General features: G+C 35.9%; 1 protein-coding gene across 7 annotated transcripts in view; it reads right to left on the bottom strand.

Moving 5' to 3' along the window:
- The window catches only part of FERMT2 (FERM domain containing kindlin 2), a 71,800-nt gene that overhangs the window by 4,897 nt on the left and 45,997 nt on the right, over positions 1-20,906 (bottom strand). For 4 of the 7 annotated variants that reach the window (XM_019725706.2, XM_019725709.2, XM_019725711.2 and 1 more), the window contains exons 5-13: positions 15,402-15,434; positions 14,847-15,072; positions 14,640-14,742; positions 12,778-12,885; positions 9,310-9,444; positions 8,544-8,593; positions 7,195-7,319; positions 1,390-1,496; positions 1,036-1,257 (exon numbers count right to left, since the gene is read on the bottom strand). In XM_019725706.2, the coding sequence (XP_019581265.1) occupies positions 1,036-1,257; positions 1,390-1,496; positions 7,195-7,319; positions 8,544-8,593; positions 9,310-9,444; positions 12,778-12,885; positions 14,640-14,742; positions 14,847-15,072; positions 15,402-15,434 (1,109 nt within the window). The remainder of the gene's footprint in view (positions 1-1,035; positions 1,258-1,389; positions 1,497-7,194; positions 7,320-8,543; positions 8,594-9,309; positions 9,445-12,777; positions 12,886-14,639; positions 14,743-14,846; positions 15,073-15,401; positions 15,435-20,906) is intronic. The other 3 variants (XM_019725710.2, XM_019725712.2, XM_019725713.2) reach the window with 1 other exon arrangement.

Here is a 20,906-nt window from a genome sequence, read left to right as displayed (position 1 = left end):
TTCCACAAAGCTCCCCAGGGCAGCATTTCCTCCATTCCTTACTACTCCCACATCGTATGACTGTGGGATAAACAATTTCCATGTAGCTTACACAACCTCAGAAACTGAAATACTTGGTAATTAAAACTTCTGAACATTTCTAACTTCTACTTAACTGATTTCAGACCCCTATGATAAGCACGATATTTAAAGTTAAGAATTACTAAGTGTTCTGGGTATTTCACTGGACCTTTTTAAGTAATGTTTTTAAATTAGCCCTTAAAGATAAAAATTAAACTAGATAAAAATAAAATATTTATTTTAAAGGTCTTCTTCACTCCCCACCTCTCAAACTGAAGCCTTTTCCTTTTATGGCATGATGTTTGGTGTAGAGAATACTGGGGTTATCCCAAGTGAAATTCCCCTGAAAAGAACCTTTTATGTTGTACCCAAGAACCATTTTCCTACATAGCAATCCTTTTATGGTATTAATTTCCAGAAAAGGAATTCTAAACAGAGTGAACAAAAGCAGTGGATTTCAATGAAAATTTATCAAATTTTGTCACATAATGCAAATCTTGGTTAGGTTAATATTAAGAAAAGACAATGTTAAAACGTAGACTATTTCTACTCTTGTAAAATTTATTTCCAAAGCTGGAAGAGTCAATTTCAACAGCAAGAAGTGTCATTATAGATTGTGTTGGGAAATGAATAAAACTGCATGAAGTAAGGAACACAAAGCATTAAGACCATATTTAATTCTCTGAAAGAACATCCTGTTAATAGTGATTTCCTCAGGTTGTTTAGAATAAATATGCTCCCAACTAGTTTACCTCATTTTGTCCTATTAAAATGATAGGTGTTTTTTTTTTAAATAACCAATTTAAACTGACTGAAGGCTACTGATTTCTGATTTTATATTCTAGCCATCTGATATGAAATTAATACTAACTGAAACTAAAAAGTTTTGTTGAAGAGGGGAAACTAAATTTAAAGTATATGTAAAATTGTAAAACAAACCAGCAGAAAATAGATTAAGTAAAATGAATCAAGTACCTGCTTATTCTTGTACTTTTTTAGATAGCGAGGGGACACCAAACACTCAGGATTTATATCAGTTGTGATCTGCTCTGGTATTAACTGAGGATCTGGGTTTAAATGCTGCATCTTCAGAAAGGAAAGAATATTCTGAACTTCTAGGTTATAAGAACTGTCTGCCATGGTCTTGCCTTTGGAGGCTAGTCTGCATGCTGCCATCCAGTGTGCATATTGTTTTTCCTGTTGAAAGAAATATTGAGGTATGAGCTGTATCACATGATGAGTCCTTTGAGTATAACATATAAGGATGACTAGTTAACTCACTGAAGAATCAAAAAAAAATTGAGGTTTACTTTTAATTGGAAAACTTACATTGTCACAACGAAGCCAGATTTCATTCATGCCTTCTGCAACTGGAATCAGGAGTTTAATGTTAAATTTTTGGCCTGAAATGTTTACATCTGGGGTAACTTCACATCCTGTAATTAAAAAAAATTATTAAAATGGTCAAATATACTTTTAAGAAATCCCAAGCCAATATAGGCAGCCTTCATTTTAAGACATCGTAACATGTAGAATTTTGCTGTTATGGAATCTATAAACCAAAGAATAAATTCTTTATACCCAATAATTTTGTTTGGGGTGGAGCGGAAAGTCAGATCTATTATAGAAGACAGAATTTGTGGCCCTTACAATTCACAAAACTTGACTGAGAAGAGAAGGAAAAGATCTTGTTAAAAGGATATTACCAAAATATACCACTTGCACTCCAACGAGTTTTGATATGTGTTGTGTTAATATTCGTTCTTTGAATCTTAAGTTATTTAGGATGTAAATTTCTAAATGTATAGAGATTTAAAAATTTATTTCTGTAATTAAATTCTAATTTAATTGTGTTATGGTTAGAACAAATGACTTTTTGATGCCTTAGAAAAGTGTGAGGGGGATTAGCCAGTTTGAGTTAAGAGTCCCATATGGGAGCCTCTTCAGAGCCCTGCTGCTCCCTAACCCAACTGCTGTGCCCCCCACTCCCGTGGCAGGAGCCTGCCGGCACAGGGGAGGGGAAGCACAGGCTCTCAGGAACTGCATGCTACCAGGCATGTGCCTCCTTCCACAACTCCAGGGTGTAGGAACACTGAAATGTTCACACTTACCAATAGTTCAATTCAGAGGGTGACCATACGCACAAAAATGGTTTCTTTAAACTGTAATTTCTTTATAGATATGACTCAATAGATTAACTTTATGCACAGTATTTCAGGAGTGCATCTGCCATAGAAAGTAACATACACTTATACACGTGGAAAGTCAGTACAAAAATAACTGGTATTCAGAATTTCATTTTATGGGCAAGTTCTCAGAAATACATACATTTATGGGTTACAAAAATCCATGTAATCAACTCTGGTAAGTGTTAGCTGGTAGCTTTACAGAAGATTTATTGAACACATACACAGTTAAATAAATAATAGGTTGGCATAAAAGTACCAAGCAGTATATTATAGTGGAGAACAGCTCTGCAATCAGACCTTTCTCTACCACTTAATAATTATAACCCATTTAACATCTCTAAGCCCAAACTGCCTGACCTTAAATCCACCTCATAAGGATGCTTTAAGGATAAATAAGACAATGTACATATCAAAGCTCCCTAACGGGTATCCCAGTTGTTTGTACTTAGTTCCTGTCACCCTCAATATGTCTTAAGACCATCCAGTAAGTTCTATGATGAAAAACGTAAACTGTTAGCAGGGCATTCCGTTGCCTTGCTCTTTGTACTGCAGCAAGTTCTCTTTGGCACAGAAAGTACACAGAACAAGATAATAAAGCTCTATATATCTACGACACAGAAAGAATAAATACTAAAATGTCATTTTTTTCCCTTCACATAAATGTTTTAAGTATTATATAAAAGAAACAGATCATTTCAGATAAAGGAGATCCTCTTCTCTCCACAAGCAACTCCTATCATGAATTTGGCAGACTGTCTCCCTCTATTTACTTTAAAAAAAAAAAAAATTTACTACATATAAATAGCTACAGCATTTAACTCCTTCTGTGCAAGCATTAGAAACCATGAGGAAGTTGGGTGACAATGTGTTAACCTGCAAAGTTAAAACACAGAGATGTTTGAAGATACATAATCTTTTGCAAAATTCCATTAATTATTCAAGCGGATTTAAAGTACACAAACCCCAAATTCAGCCTCTTTGAAAACTAAAATACCAAGAAAACTAAAATGGGAGAGACGCAGGTGACGGTGTAGACACAGTGGCACTTACTGGGCCCCACCCCAAACAACATTCACTCCAGACCACCTCGGCTGCCTATTTCCATAGCAAAATGCTGGGCTTCGCTGTATCCCAATTACTATTCCTGTGAACTGTTCAATGCAAACAGCCCATTCGGATCAGTCTTCAATCCTAACTCTCTTTCTCGGGACAACCTCACCTCCTGGTTTTCCAAGAACATGAAAGGCCACCAGAAGTGCAGTGCCCCATTTCCTGCCACCGTATTGGATAGCCCTAGCTGCCCTTGTTTCCGTACAGTGCAGGCGGCCCCTCTCCTCCTAGGCTCTCCTATCCAAGCGGCTGGGTTTTCTACCGTCCCAGAAACCTTGCTCCATCACAGAGATCCTCTGCCTCTCCCAGATACTAGGTTTCTTTCTACTGTGGCATTTCCATCAGCAGTTCATTTCCTTGAGTCTCTGCCATCTTAAACCACCAAATGCCTCTCTCCTCTTTATACCTGTCTTCTGTTACTGTCCTTTTTCCTCCTTCCATGTCATAAATAAGGGCCATTAAAAAGCTGTCTGTTTGCTATTAACTTCTCAATAACTGTACTCTGACTCTCATACTCAAAACACTGAAATCTGCTGAATCTGTTCTGAATCAAGGCCAATGACCACCTCCACGTGGCTTAGCAATCTTTCTCTTACTTTTCTGCAGCATTTGACGCTACTGACTATTCTCTTTTGAAACAACTTTTATCTTAGCTTTCATCATTTCCATGGTCTTCCTATGCTGTTTCCTTTGTAAGCTCTTCTTCCTTCCTCTCATCTGCAGGAGTGTCCTGCAGGATTCTGTTCTTAGCCGTCTGCTATTATAGACAACTATTCCAATGGCTAAATTTACCATTAATGCTGATTGCTACCATTTCAGTATCCATAGCATGGATCTCCCATGATCCAATGGCCTACAGGTTAGCTCCAAAAAGACATCCCACAGGCACCTCAAATTTAAAATACCCCCAAATCAAACTCATCTTTCTCCCCCAACTCAGATCTTGTCTATTCCCAATCTCAGTATCACCCTATCCACCCAACTGTACAAGCCAGAAACAAGTCCTTCCCCTCGAGCCCCTCCCAGCCAATCACCTAGTCCACTGATTGAACTACTACATTTATATCCTTTCTCCATCCATACTGATAACCTTAATTTGGATCACTATCCCTGCTCTGAAATTACTCCCCTACACTGTAGCCAATATAAGTATGATAGATACTGTCATTTTGTTGTTAATAATCTGTCAGTGGCACTTTATTGCTGCCAGTTTAGAACACAATCTCCTTAACATTTTTATCCACTGATTCCTGCCAACTTCTTCTTCTATTACCTCATGTTAGCAGGACTCAAATTCAACAGCTATTAGGGAAGTATTCATCCTCCTCCCTTGAACTCTGCACTCCAGCAGCACAAGCACTCCAGTGGTTGCTGATGCTTTTCTCCAGGCATTTTTGCACACTAGTCTCTGCCTGGAATGCTCTTTTATCAATGCTCCTCCTCCTTCCCGTGGATCTGTTTTCTCTTTTGGATCATAACTCTGACACCATTTCCCCCATGAAGTCTCTCCTAATGCTCTCCACCATCACTGAAGACTGGCTAATACAGCATCCTTACCTCTTGCTCCTTTGGCCTGTTACTTTGTAAAGTACTATTTACTGCCTGAATTGTAGTTGTTTATCTCCTCAGCATAGCCTCAACATCTTGCAGGATGGGACTATAACTGGTTCTTGCCCATGTCTCTAGTACCTAGCTTTTTGTGGCACAGGAATTCAATTCATATTTGCTAAACTGAATTTTTTAGAACTTTGCATTTTAGATCTCACCTTACAGAGCATCTAGACCAACACCCTCATTTCTCAGAGGAGATATTAAGGTCCAAATAGGCTGTTTTTCCAAACTCACAGAGCTTGTTTGGTGGCAAAGCGGAATCTAGGCCATTTGATTCGTAGGCCAGTGTGCTGTGCGGAAGAGCGCTCCTTCGGGAGGACGTGGGCAAGGTGGGGTGAGGACACCTTGTGAGCTTCCCGTACTGGGACGTGACTTCCAGTCATACAAAGTCATACAAGGAGAAGGTTAAGGATGGAATAGGGACAGAAAGGCCAGGGGCCAGAGACAGATCTGTCTCTTACTCGAGAGTGAATAATCTGAGCTGCTCCTGAGCAATTTAGAAGGTAAGCAAGAAGAAAGCTACAATGGGTTCTCAGTAACAAACAATGATAGAAACCCAAAAGTTAAACTCATGTGACTTGAGAGAAAGGCAGTGAGACTTATTAAAAGTTTTAGGAAAATTACAGGATTCCAATACACGAGCATAGCCATCTTCTCCCCAGGATAGAAGTTTTCTTTCTTGTACAATGTGTATACACAACTATAAAGTAACAGTTCAGATGACTACTGGGCAGAACAGAAATAAGGTAGAGATTTGGGCTTTTTGTTGAAATATGCTAAAAAGATCCTAATGTATGATGTACTAAGAAAAATTACGAATATAGATCAGGAAAAGCACCTCTGTATTTTAAGTGAAATTATTTTGGGAATCATTTTTGTGAAATGAGTCAGGCAGCCCTCTTCTTTGGTACTTTTGTCCAAATACAAATATTTTTAGATATCCGGAAAGACACTGCTTTACATATAGTAATAAATGGACATGTAAAATATAACACAAAGCAGCTGGGCTGGGCTGAAAGGAGTTCCTCCCTGAACACTACCTCCTAACTGGCCTGCCAAGGGAGGTGCAACCTTCATTACAATCAAGAAACTGGGGAACCAGGCGGCTGCCACTGCCCGGAGCCCCGAAGCACCCCACTCCTTTCTTACTTCTGTTTCTCCAACGCTTTCACTCAGGTGGGAATTCAAGTCCCACATGAATTCATCTGATTAGAATCTAAATCTCACTGGAAATGAGTCTGAAAAGTGTATTTCCATTTTCTGGCCTCTGCTAAGGGAAGCACAGTAAGGTGTGGAACAGTGAGAAGCCAATGTCCTGTCCCCTTTACCAAGCATGCAGGGTGTCAAGGGTCCCCGTACCAACGGTCCCCAACTTACAATGGCTCGACTTAGGATTTTTCAACTTTATGATGGTGCAAAAGTGATATGAATTTAATAGAAACTGTACTTCAAATTTGGAATTTTGATCTTTTCCCGGGTTGGTGATATGCAAAGTAACTGGGCGCTGGGCAGCAGCAGTGAGCCACAGCTCCCAGTCACACGATCACAGGGTAAATACCCGATGCTCTCAGTGTCCTGCGCTGTCAGCGTTTTTTGGATATTGTGTTCTGAGCATGTTTAAGGTCGGCTTGGCTGAGCTATAATGTTCAGTAGGTTAGGTGTATTCAATGCATTTTCGACTTACGACACTTTCCATTTACGGTGGGTATAGCTGGACGTAACCCCATCCTAAGTCGAAGAGCATCTTTAGTGAGTGCTATGTGAGCTTGTGGGAGAGCGGTCCTCAGGGGGACAGCTTCCTAGAGGGAGTGGTATCTAAACTGGGAGTGAGCCAGATGGTTTTAGGGACTACTGCTACAATTGAGAGGCTCATCCATAATCATGACTAAAGGCCCTGAGAGAAGTCACTGCAAGAGGCAAGCAGGGTGTCCTCCAGCTGCAGAAGAAGCAACCCAACTTGGAGAGGAAATTCTACCACCTGAACCAGTGCATCCATCAGATAAACGAAGTAAAGGAGCAGTGTGAAGAATCAACTGAAGTAGTCTACAAGTCTAAGACAAGAACTAAGTAAAAAAATACATATCTAAACATAAAGTACCTAAAGGAGTAAAGAAAGTGCTGAAAAAAATCCCCCCCCCCCCCCCCCCCAGCAAAGTGAAGCTTATTGAAGATTAGCTAATGGATATTCCACCATCAACTCTGGCCATTCCAAGGCTTTCCTTACCTCTCAGGTTCATCTGGTGAGCTGGTGTGCCACTGGATTCTTCTTTGCTCTTATAGCAAGAAATAGATGTATCTTTAAAGGTGCACCAATATTGCTTGTAACCTTTTAGAGTCAGCTTTTTTGGCCTATGTGTCAAATAGAATTAAGAGAAAAACCACTTTTGAAATAACTTTATCAATGCTTTGTTTTAGCATTAAAGTTTCACAATGTTAAAAGCCGAAGGCCAAGTTTTACATATGCTGAATTCAGTTCCCTTTGGCCAGTGTGTTATAGGCAGTGTCGCTGTTACTGGATGTGCCCCTTCCTTCCCCATCAGTCTACTCAGGAAGATTTCACACATGGTGAGTGGGCAGAGCAGACAGACAGTAGGGCCGGCATTCTAGGATTCCTGTCAGCTCTAGTCATCTCTATCACGAGCAGGTCACATGGAAAGGACAGGAAGAGGTGAAGTAAATATAAATAATTAGGAAGTTCTTAGGTCTCATAATTACCTACAGGTTCACAGGTGCCCTGGAGCCTGTCTGAACAAGTTTACCTGGTTTGGCTAAAGTGAGGGAAGAGGGAAGTGCTTCTCTCTCTCAGGGAGGTATTTCAATGGTGACTTGAACTTGCCACTCCAGTGTCAAACACAAAGAAGAGCAGTCATGAGGGACAGTGGATAAGGAAAGGTACAGATTAAAAAAAAAAAAAGGTGTGTAAGTGGAGGAGAGAGGGGTAGGCAGCAGCACCTGAAATCATGCCCTTCTTTCAGAAATGTGACACATGCTGAGCTCTTACACATTTAGCTATAGGAAATGGTTTATTCCATAATGGCTGTGTATCTTAGAGTCCACATCACTCCTCTCCTCCTTCCCTTCTCTGCCTGAATGCCCAGCTCTCTTGATTCTGTGGAATATGACTAGATTAATTGTCTAAAACTCCAGGCAAGAAACACTGGAACCTTAATTATAAAATGTCCCATGAACAAATGAACAGAATTCAATAGAATGTGGAGCTCTGAACGAGGAAATGACCACTGGCAGGAACAGTTTATTACGTCCTGTGCTTTGACCCAGACGGGATGCTTTCTACTGACATGCATGATACAATCTAGGTTCCAGTCTCTCTCTCTCTCTCTGCCTTAAGAAAAATGTTTACCAGATAAAAGAACTTAATCAATACTATGATTTTAATTTGATAAAAATGGTTATTTTTCCCCATTATAATTTAGTGTTCACCAAATTGGTAAATGCTTTTACAGATGCGTATGCCAGTTAATCTTACAGTAAATTTCAATAATGTGAATGTGACTATAAAACTGACACTTATTATTCATTAGTATTTGCAATCCCTCTGCTTTGTGTACTTACTTGAAAACTTTTATATAGTCAGCGAGTTCAGGAATGGAAGTGATGTCACCCTAGGGAAAGAATTTAATCATTTTTAAATTTTTCTTGAAATGTCCAATTTTAATATTTGGTATCTGATATCAAGGACCAGCTTATTTAACAAACAAAATTATATGGAATACAGATTACAGTGATTTTAAAGGCACAATCGTACTATATGCTTATATACTACAAAGGCATTTTCAAATGTCATAAAAAGCTAATAAAATTCTATCAAAATGGCAATTTATACAACCCACAAGAATATATTGTTGATTCTAATACCTAAAACTATTTGTACCTGCATGTGGAAATTTTGTAAATTACTAACAACCCCGAGATAAGTGTTTATTCGGAAATATCTAATTCCTAAGCTTTAAAACCATAAAATCAAACTTAGCATTTAAATTTTTTCCTGATACTTGTTTCTCTCTTCCTTTTGAAATATTTCAAATGTGTAGAGCACTAAATGAATTTTACCATGACTAGAAATTAACTTTTTCTCTGCAGAAATATTCTCCAGCTACTTGTAAGACAATGGGCAGAGAAGATTTAACTTTATTATGTTGGAAGCAATTGAGACTAGAACCATGTTAGTTTTAAAAGTTTCTGAAAAATCGGTGTCTGAATTCTCTAAAGCATTAAATATTTCTCTACATCCCCCAAATACTTCATGAGAACCTAAATCCACAAAAAGGTAATAAGCATCAATTCAAAGTAAATTAGTAGGTAAAAAGATTCAGCCTACCAAAATTGTTGACGTTTTACCCCCTTCCAAAGTAATCTCCAGGTCGGAAAGGGCAGCATCAACTTCATCAACTTCTTTGTCACTGTTGTTCAAATGATTCTCTGATGTCATGATTGACAGCTTATTGATATGATACTGAAACCAGAAAAGGTATTTTATTTAAATGATTCTTCTAACTGTAAAACTTTGAAATTTTTGAATGCTTTTCATCACCTAATTTCAAAAGATAAAGGTGTCTAGAAACAAAAATGATAGGAAAATAAAGTACATGGTACCTGAAATCAATGTCCTAAATCTGCTAATAAATATTTATCCAAAAGAAGTAGGGTCTTTGGTCATATACAAATGAATTCATAATTTGGGAGGCCCTAGGACATAGTTAACATGGACTCCGCTAAGCTCTACATAAACAGAGATTTTCGACTTTTTCTTCCCCACTGAACTATTCCTTGAGTCCAGAACAGTGCCTGGAACGAATGGATACTGAATGAACAGAATATGCATAAGGTCACTTGTAGAAATAGATTAACATTGATTACCTTATAATTCCACTGTTACCCAGAAAGAGAAAGTTAGTTATCACTATCATGTTGAAAGCTAAAGTTGAACTTTCCCCCTCACCCTCAATTCAATGCTGAAAACATGATCAGAGGGAGATGTCATTTATATTGTTACATAGAATGATAAGATTATGTTTATATGTGAACACACACAAGATACTAACATACACATATATACATGTATGAGTAGTAAAAACTACTCTTGTATGTAAATAGAAAAATCTTTGGGTATAGAAAACTAGTCATGATTTTAAATACACTTAGGTAAGTGACTTAGAACAAATATTAATGATCTATTAGATTTTGATACTGCACCTTAAGAAATCTTACACAAAGGAAAGAACTTTTAAATTACTTACTTTTCAAAGCACTAAGCAGCACTTCAAATTTCTGATGTATTTATTCAATGAATACAGTCTATTCATGGGAACATTTAATGAACTAATCTGAGGCCAATGTCCCTCTGTATTTTAAGATTTAGTGGATCAGTAATGTATAGTCTGTGGCTCTACCTGCAGTTGTGCTGAAATGAGATCCTTACAATGGTAGAAACTTCCATGTCCACAAATCACGGAGAACAGGGTAGGGTGAGGCTCTCTGACCGGGGCCTCAAATGTCAGAGTATATTAAGAATCGTGTGGAGAGATTCTTAGGGTTACCCCCAGAGATTGTGATTCAGCAAATCTGGGGTTAGGCCTGGAATCTGCATTTTTTAAGTAATTGATGCTGAGCAGTAGTAGGTACCAGCAACATTTTTTGTTTAATTTTATTGGGGAACAGTGTGTTTCTCCAGAGCCCATCAGCTCCAAGTCGCTGTCCTTCAATCTAGTTGTGGAGGACGCAACCCAGCTCCAAGTCCAGTTGCCATTTTCAATCTTTAGTTGCAAGGGGTGCAGCCCACCATCCCATGTGGGAATTGAACCGGCAACCTTGTTGTTAAGAGCTCTCGCTCTAACCAACTGAGCCATCCGGCTGCCCTGAAATCTGCATTTTTACTGAGTGCTTTAGGAGATTCTGATGCAAAAGGTCCTCGTGAGTTAAATGCTCTAAAAACAGTTACTAAATTATCTACTTTGTTTTTTATCCACATCTTATTTTGAATTACTCTGTTGCTTATTACTACTGTAGTTTTATTTTACTCAAGGAATGAGAAGCCCCAGGAGAGAATAGCTAAGAGTAGAGGTGTGTCTGAAATAGAAAATAGCAGGCATCCCTTTGCCATACTTTCCAAGTTTCCCACTTCTGGTACCAGATGGCTACATACAGCCTTCAGGTCAGTCTCTGGAAAGGCTTCTAACAACTCGGGACTTGTACTCCAAAATTCTCTCATTAAATCTAGATTCTAAAATGGTCTATGAGAGCTATGCTTTGGAACATTCAATCTCCACAAATTAAAATCTATGGTTTCTGAGGTGTTTTTTCCTGCACTGAAATTGAATATCTATTGTACACTGAGTGGAGGTAGGGGGAAAGCTGCAGAATAATCTCATTTCTGTGAAAATACAACTGTGTGTATACTCATTTAACAAATATTTTTTAAGCACCTACTGTGTGCCAAGCACTGTATGCATATACTGGCTTTTAAAAGATGTGTTATTTTTATAATAAAAAAATAAAAAGAAATATCATACAATAAAAATCTGGGGGTTTCTTTCCACAAATGTATTTTACACATATTATTATTCTATCATTGGCAAAACCTTCACTAGAAAATTACAAGCTCATATTCTAAGTGAGAAAGAAGAGGTAGAAAGTCGTAATCAAGTGAGGGACTTTAGATAAAATTGCTCCAGAATTTAATTCAGGAAATTCTTCAAGCAGTCTGAAGTATATCCAGAAACACAACAGAAGATTCTTTATTAGTTGACTAATAAGCAAGTCTCTAGAAAATAGTTGATTAATTCATCTGTCATCAAACACTTTCTTTTTCTGAGTTTTGTTTCAATTCCATTCTTTCATCATATAAACTAAAGAGAAATTGGCTGTTCTTCCTCTCTAAGGCACAACTTTTTGAGTCTTAACTAGAAAGCTTTTCTGGGCACATAGAAGCACTTGGAAGCTCGAAAGTAATTTTTATTTGTGTTCTACGGGGGAAAAAAATCATTTTTATAGTGAAAACTTCTCCTAACTGAATACAACTTGGCTTCTTGTATTTAATTATCAGGACTTTAGGTGAAACCAGAATTCCACCATAATCTGAGAACACTTAACAAAGCCTCACTCAAGTGTCTGAAATGCAAGTGGTCAATCAGACCCCAGCACCTCTAAGAATGCCGGTTTGTGGACGCCACCCAGAAGTTATGTTACCAGAGGGGGTAGCAGTAATGAAGTGGACAATTAATTTTGAATACGCCCTGCTCTAATTATGAATCAGGTGGTGTACAAGTACTACATCTGGGAAAACACTGGTTTAATCTAAGTAGAATGTTAGCTACCTAGTTCTGAAGGATTATTTTACAAATTTAACTTGTTTGGTTTCACTAGTCTCTTAAAATCTTCCCAAAAGATATTATTTCTGCCATAGCCCATTTAAAAATACTATCCCCAACTGTTTATGAAATTATGCAAGTAAGCTTCATTTCATAAATCTGCCTTTAATACAGATTCTATTTCCAAGGGGAAAATGGATAGTTTCAGCTACGTAATATACAATTGGTTGGGTGGGAGGATAATTTTTCTCCTACAGGACAGAAAAGTAACTATTAAGTATACCACTAAACTCTTAGATAAGACAAAATATTAAACAAAATTCATGTATTTATTTTGCCTTCATAAATGTCTATTCACTTTTTTACATAGCAAAAAGTAAACATCAAAATGCTACTGGATTACTATGCCACTTTACTATGTAAAATAATCCCCTATCTTTTCACCCCCAAAAGTCACATTTACTAAGACTGTCTACTACCTGCAAGGCTGCAAACATCATCATTTCTTCTTCTGTGCATTCAATTTCTTCTAGGAGAATAGCCCATTTGGCCTGCTCATAAAGCTGATTGATTCTGATTGCATCATACTGCAGCAAAAGAGACACAATTCTTTTGTAATATAATACTTTTAACATTAGAAAGTTTGAAAACTCTGAATATTGATTTTTAAAGCTTGACAAGAAAAACTTAATATACAATCTTTTTTTCTGGGATTTTATTCATTATCAAATACACAATAAGATACCTACAGGGTTAGGTATATATACAGAGGATCCCCAAAAAATGTATACACAACTTAAGAGAGGGAAAAACTGTATTAAAATTGTAATACTAAATATATACCAATAACAAAAGATGAATACAAGTCACGTTTGACTTCTGCAATTACAAGAGGTGCTCAAAGTGGTTACCTTCAGTTTAATTTTAATACTGTTTTTTCCTTTCTTAAAATGTGTACACATTTTTTGGCACCTTCTGTATATAATTTATATACATCTAATTTTCCATTAAAAATGACATTGAAATATGCCAAAAGATTATTATTCAGCATTAGAAGTAGATTCTATATGTTGTTTTCCAGGAAGATAACCATTAGATATTATAGTCCTTAACAAAGGAATCTAACTTGAAGATATTACAGTAAGATAGAACTGACTGCCCTTCAATATTGTTATTGCAACTTGCCACACTAAAATGTCATAATGAGAGAGTAAATGAATTATTTTAGGGAATACTTTGCTCACTGTGGAAAAGCATTCCCAAAGTGGATGGTCCTTGGAAACAGTAATTATTTTAAAAATCCAAATAGAGGTTACATACATACATACATACATACATACATACACACACACACACACACACACACACATATATATATATACACACACACACTTGTGGGAAAGATTTGTTATTAAATTATTTAGTTATGCTAATAAACATCAATAGCAATGTCTTAACACTATTTTAGAATGTTAACAAAATACAGAACCCCTTTGCCTACCAGCGGCAAATGTACTTATGTTCCCAAAACAGCTCTGTTTTACTAAAATTAGTTATGGCCCGGAAAAGGATTTAAATGATTTTTTCATAGTTCTGTGTAAGTTTTACTGTTGTATAAAGAACTATATAAGCACTTAATAAAAATCGTTAACTAGATACATTAAAATCTAGACTATAATCTAGAGATGAAAAGGATGAGAAGGTAGTCAAGAGAGGCCCCCAATGCACCCCCACCTACCCAAGGGTGATAGGGAAGCTAAAGATCCAACTATTTGTGCCATGTTTTTGCTGGGGGAAAATACTCCAGACTTTTATAGTAAATTTAAATCTTATCAGAAAAACAAAGTACTTCAGTAGCACACATAATGCCCATCATTTGATAGTAAAAAACATATTTATTTGGCTATAAGATAGGAAGACATGTAGACTTAAAAAAAATTTTTTTTAAGCAATATGTTTTGGTATGTAATTAAAAATCAAAGTAATTGAAAAGGTAATCTTTTTACCTAAAGTACAGCTGAAGAGGTATGAAGAAAACTACCAATTCTGTCCCTTTTACCAAACTCGTGCCTTTAAAATATAATTCAACCAAAAATTCAATTATCTTAACAAAAAAGAAAAGTTTTAGTTATGCTTTCAACCTACTAAAACTTATTGAAAATAGATGCCTTTATTTAATGCTTTGGGTTTTTGTAATTATTCAAGACTTGCTTACAAGTTTGTAAACAAGACTTGCTTATTGTTTACAAACAATTCCTTACCCCACCAACTTCCAAAAACAAACATCCAAATGAACAAAACAAAAAGGGAAAAAGAAGAAATTCCTCTAAACCCTCGGTACCTTTGGATTCAAATCAAAAAAGCTGTAATACTTGAATCGGAGCAGTAAGGCCTCGTTCTCCTTCACATCTTGTTCCATTAGAGACCTTGAGGAATCGAGCCACCTGGACAGAGGAACAAGAGCAGCAGAACAAAGCAATACAGAATTAGTAACATACTTCTACTTCTAATGGATAAAGGAAGTCTTTAATTATATCTTAAAACTTACCCCTGGTTGATTTTTGCTTTGTCAAGAAGAGCCTGAGGCTTGAACATTTTTGCCAAGATTTCTGGTGATGTGATAGGCTGACTGACAGCAAGGATACCAGGGTTGCCTTCTGACAAAGCACTGTCACCAAACCAAGCAGAAGTTGGTGACAAAGGACTTCCATCATGAGCATCGTAAGTGGGGGTCATTGTTTTACTATAAAGTCCTGGGCTTGAATATATACTTCCTAATAAATAACATGAAAAATAAGTAGTAAGTATGAAGTACAGAATCTTACTTTTCAGTAATACATGCTATAATAATATAAAGCACATTGTGAAAAACAAGCTTCATTCTTGAAGAAAGCTCAGTACATTATTTTACCTGTCTTGAAATCATGTGAAATTAATTTTAACACTCTATTTGTAGAACATTCAAACATATAATAACAACGCTAAAAGAATATAATTAAGTTGGTGGAAATTCTGGGGGGGAAAATCAGTTCAAGAGAATTAGAAGTTAAGGTATAGCTAAAGCAGACTCATACTTTTTGTTTTTAATTGTGGCAAGGCTCACCTTTCAGAGGGCCAATGTAAAGAACATCAGTGCCTATAGGAAAGGAAAGAAAGGAATTCAGAAGATAAAGGAAAGGCAACAATAGAAGACAGAAACAAAAGAATGAAAAGGAAATGGAAAAAAGAAAAAAAGATTTTTTCTAATTGTGAATCATAAACTAAAGTACATATTTCAAGTGGATTTAAGAGGAAAGAACCCAAGCTATAACCTAAGTCAAATAAGTTTTCTGTCCAATTCAAAAGAATGAAGTTGTGATCCAGTCAAGTGTCTAGTGACAAACATATCCACATTTATCATCCTTTGAAATCCATACCCTGCATTTTAAGACTGCTCAATGTTAAGTGAATATTCACATAAATTAAGATAACAATGTTATGTTAGTGTTTTCTCAGTGACTAGCTAAGCTGGTTCCAACAGATTTACAAATAAAGTATTAAAGCAAAGGGGTAGATAAAATTTTGGCCTGGAAAAAGGCTTACTGTAACTAACAAAGGTACATTCTGTAATTAAACCCCTGGAGGCAGGGATATTGTCTTTATCTTGATTCCTTGGTATTAAAGGACTAGGCATACAGTAGAGGCTAAATTAAAAATTTGTCGAATTAGTCAACTGATGACATATACTCTGTCATTTAAACTACAAAAATTAAGGTTAGACATTTTTTAAAAGTTCAGAATGACATTAAGTAAAAACACCTCTCCTCCAGAGTCCTGTTAATTTTGTCCTTTAGTCATCATTTTTAAAAAGCTAATGTATAAATGGGTATCACATTGATAATGGATGATGGAAAAAAGAACGGCTGTTTCCCTTACCTGATTTAGGACTATGCTTGGGAATTCTCTACTTTGCTCTCTAACTCCCTCTACCCTCACGCAATGGTAGAAACAATTACGTATGAAAAAGTGATGGCAAAGCTAGAGACTTCTGTAGTTGTCATAACCTATTCTAGGAAGAGAATGTACAGTAAAAAAAAAAAAATCTTTCTAGCTACAGGGTATGTAATTGGATGTCCTTTATATGTGTTTTTCCAATGTTAGTACTAAGCCACTTGTAGAATCTCTACATTGTTATACTTAAATAAGCAACATAGAAAGCTGTGAACTCTCCTATTCAGGCCTTTAAAGAACACTGGGGTATTATTTGTAGCTTTAAAAGACAGAACCTTGAACTACAAGGGCATTTTCTGAAAGATTACTTGGGCACCCCACACTAAAAGGGCTGAAAACTACTCCAGCTCAGCTGGGCAAAGGATAATTCTGTTATATAGAGAATGCATGTACATAGGTGTGGAAAATAATACCTTCTTGGCAGAATCTTCTCACTTATTTCAAAGACCTATTAAACAAACCTTTTACTTAAGAATGGCTGAATACTGAACTATAATTACTATTCAGAACTGAGTAAAATTAGAGTTGACTGTTTTCTTTATGAAATTTCTGAAACAGAAAATATATTCCCCTAAATCACACACTTAATAGAATCAGCCACTCATACAAATCTCTTCCCTCTCAATTTCCTATACTTTGTATATTCTACACTTCATCTTTAATCACTTCATTTTTCCTGTTTGTTCTTATTTTGTTAGGCACTCTATGGTAATAACTCATTTAGTGTTCTCAGCAACTTCATTATTCTCATTTTAGAGGAGCAAACTGAGGCACAAACAGGTTAAATAGCTATTAAGTTGCACAGCCAAGATATAATCAGCCAGTCTGCAGCTACACACTCTGCCTCCTGTGTACGGTAATTTAGTTAAGCTGTTCCCAACTGGTGTGCATTTATTTGTTTAGTGTTTTGTTATTGATGTCACCACTGCTATTGCAAAAAATGCTTCCAGGAAACATTTTTGTACTTATTTCTCAATTCTAGCAACATTGCTGGGTAAGAGGGTAAGTGCATTTTAAATTCCTTTGAAGTCTCAGTTCAATGGCCGTCCTACTAGCTCTTGTATTCCTGATTGCCCAATTTAAAACATATTTGAAGCAGAAAACTAATAGAGGGTAAGATGAAGTAACATATTTAGTCAGCAACACAATATGAGTATGCTGAACTATATGGAAAGATAACGTAAAAACTAAGGAGAAATCAAGAGTTGAACTAGCACTACAGTATTGGGCCACCTGCTATAGATATTAAAAACCACCATATAACCTAATAGTTCCTGAGAGTATTGCTGTATTTTAACACTGTAGAATCTGCCTCATAACTTGGTTATTACAAATTATGTTCTTATACGTTCTTTTTAAAAAGAGAACTAAAGTTATTTTAATACATTTTAGAAAATTTTCCATCAAATTATACCACAATACAGGTGAATTAAAAACATAAATATGAAATAATTATAAAAGTGTTAAAAGGAAATACAGCATTTTTATATCTGTAAAGATTTTGAGTGAAAACTCAGAACTATAAAGTAAATAATAGATTTGACTACATACAAATGTATAACTTTAGTATAGTAAAAAAGACCACAACAAAATTAAAAACCGAATGCCAGTATAGGGAACATATGTAACATATCAAATGATTAATATCACTAAAAATAAAAAATGGATCAAGTCCATAATTTGAAAATTCCAATAGGACAGGAATGGCTATATATGAATATAGTCACACTAGTGTTTATCAGGGAAATAGAAATAAATTCTGAGATACTACTTATTATCATATTGGCAAAAATCTGTAAAGTTTTACGTTTCATATTGGCAAAATGTAGAAAAGGGGGCATTTTCATATACTGTTGATGGGAATGTGAAACCATCACTTTCACATTCTCTTTTTGAGTATATTTGAACTTTTGGGAAAACTTTATGGAGTATATTTGATAGAAAAATTAGATACAGTTAAATAGTTTTTCTAATATGGAAAACTTTGAAGCCATTTGTAAAGAACTAGTGAGACATCTCTATTCTGACACAGAAAAATCATTAAAACATATTGTTCAATCAAAAATACTCAAACTGCAGAATACACAATATGTATTTGGGTTCTCATCATGTTATTAAAAATACTAGACATGTAAGTAGTATATAAACACATAGAAAAGGTACTGGCAAATTGCACTCCAACTGTTTACAATATATTTATACACAGCAATCAAGAAATTACTTCTTGAGAGGGAGTAGCAAGAGAGTAAGTTGAAGTGGAATTTCAGTTTAGTAAATTTTCTGTAATGTTTGCATTTTTTATGAGATTAAAGTATGACTTGAAATTAAAAACAGATATGAGGTCAATTAGTATGCACTGCTAAGTGAAAAACGCAAATTACAAATGTGTGTATAATACTCTCACTTTCATTAAAAACAAATGAATACATAATTCTGTATTTGAATTTTTATGATGTACATGCATTACTTTTATAATTAAAGAGTAGTTTTTAGACAATGTTTTGCTGCTTAAAATGGCAAGTGCCAGTTAGGAAAAACGGCATCCTGCAAAAGTGACTTTCCTGACAGTGCCAAGCAAGTATTGATTACTTCCTGTACGTGTTATTTTAAGACCCAGAGTTTTCCTTTGTCTAGCTGTGCCTTTTACATTTTTCAGAGAAGTTTCTGATGAGATAATTTTGTATTTCTATTTACATATTACATCCTGAGATTAGTAATTTGTATATCAGCACTATACTGTAAAATTAATTCTTACTTGAAAATTGTTTTCCCCAGATCTGGGATCAGGCTAGTTCAGTGGGTTCCCTCCAATAGGTAATCGGAGATTAGATATTTATCTAGATATAGCTAGGAAGTGGCAAAGCACTCAAGAGCATGCCATTTGAGCACAGCCATGTAAGCAAGGTAGTTAAGAACTCAGATTTTTACCATAACTCTATGTAAGAATTTGACTGAAGTCTAAGAAGTATTAATTCACTCATGATCCTTTACTTCTTAAAACATTACTTGTTTATAAATTAGCTTTGAGTTATAGTTTACAAATTAATATTTTATCAAATGTTTCTATTAGAATTCACAAAATACTTCTTTAAAAGATAATAGGAGAGATGAATGTTCCATAATGGTTACAAATACTAGCACTGGAGCCAGGCAGACCTGGGTTTGAATTCTAGCTGTGAGACCTTAGGCTAGAATTACTTAACTTTTGTAGGGTTCTTCCCTTATAAGTAAAATAGGCATAATACCACCAAAACTGAAGGGGTTTGTGAGGCTCAAATGAAAAACAATGTACTAATTAATAAGTATCATTTACATAGATTTGTTGACCATGCACACACTGAGATGCTCATAATTCCAGAAGCATGGTGGAACTAAGGGAAACTGTACGCTCCTCAGTAAACTGAAGATTTACTCTAACGCCTTCACATCTGCAGTAGAAGAACACTTGTGAACACAGCATAGTGTGTCCCCAAGATGTCAGGCACTGAGATATATGGACCTATCGCTATTTATTATGGACACAACATTCAACTGATCATATTTTTCAGTATTTGGCCCAATAATTGACTAAAGTGCTAACAAATCATAAAAGCAGGCAAACTAGACATTTAATATTTCTTTTAAAAATTAATTACACATTACTTTTTATGTGTGCATGGTACTAAGTGAAAATTTTCTCTACAGATCATCAGTCCTCTACATACCCCTATCTTTGGGTACTTCCTTAGTATTTAATATCAACTTGTTGGAAATCCTCACATGTTTTTATTTAAACTACTTGGGTGTAGACAACTGAAACCTATTTTTTAATTCCCGCATTCAAAACACTGTCACTTTACAGATACAAGACAACGCATAGTGTATGATTCCTTCATAGGAGGTTCAAGAACAGGCAACACTAATCTGTGGTCACAGAGGCAAAAGGTGGTTATTTTGTGGGACATTGACTGGGAAAGGCATGTGGGAGGCCTGCGGAGGTGCTGGTATCATGCTATATGCTACATCCTATTCTGGGTGATTACAGGTGTATACAGCTGTAACACACATATGTAATTTAAAATGTGTTCATTTCACTGTATGTAACACCTCAATTTAAAAAAAAAAGAAACCTACATTTATTCAGTCCAAATTACCTCATCTAAATTCATCATCCTTTGTCTTCCCTTAAAGCAGTGTACAAAATCTCTCGTTTGCAATTCTAAGACCAATCCTACCTGATTTCAACCACCCCAAAATCATCCCATAAGTAGACTCTTCTATGTTAAAAATTAAATGAGTTTCCATTTAAACTATGAAATAACTGAGAACCGGGATTGTGTCTACTGCCAGATGCCTTCATCAATATAAATCACCATATCTAAATCACATTTTAAAATTAACCTTATTCTGAGGATGGACACAACATTCGTTTATTCACTTTTACTTCCCCAATCTGTAGGCTTCCACTACTATTTGCAACCTTTCCTGTCATTCTGTCCAACACATTTACTGACTAGAATTAGGTATTCTTTCTAAAATAATGACTTGTTCATTTTGTAACATATTTGGAAGCCAATGACTCTACAATGCACTACTCTAAATTCCTCAACCTGACTTTAAATACCCTCCAGCGTGACCC

The sequence above is a fragment of the Rhinolophus sinicus genome, linkage group LG03 (genome assembly GCF_036562045.2).
Source record: "Rhinolophus sinicus isolate RSC01 linkage group LG03, ASM3656204v1, whole genome shotgun sequence".
Classification (NCBI taxonomy): Eukaryota; Metazoa; Chordata; class Mammalia; order Chiroptera; family Rhinolophidae; genus Rhinolophus; species Rhinolophus sinicus.
Note: the sequence above shows the minus strand (reverse complement) of the source record. Positions and strands in the feature narration are given on the sequence as shown.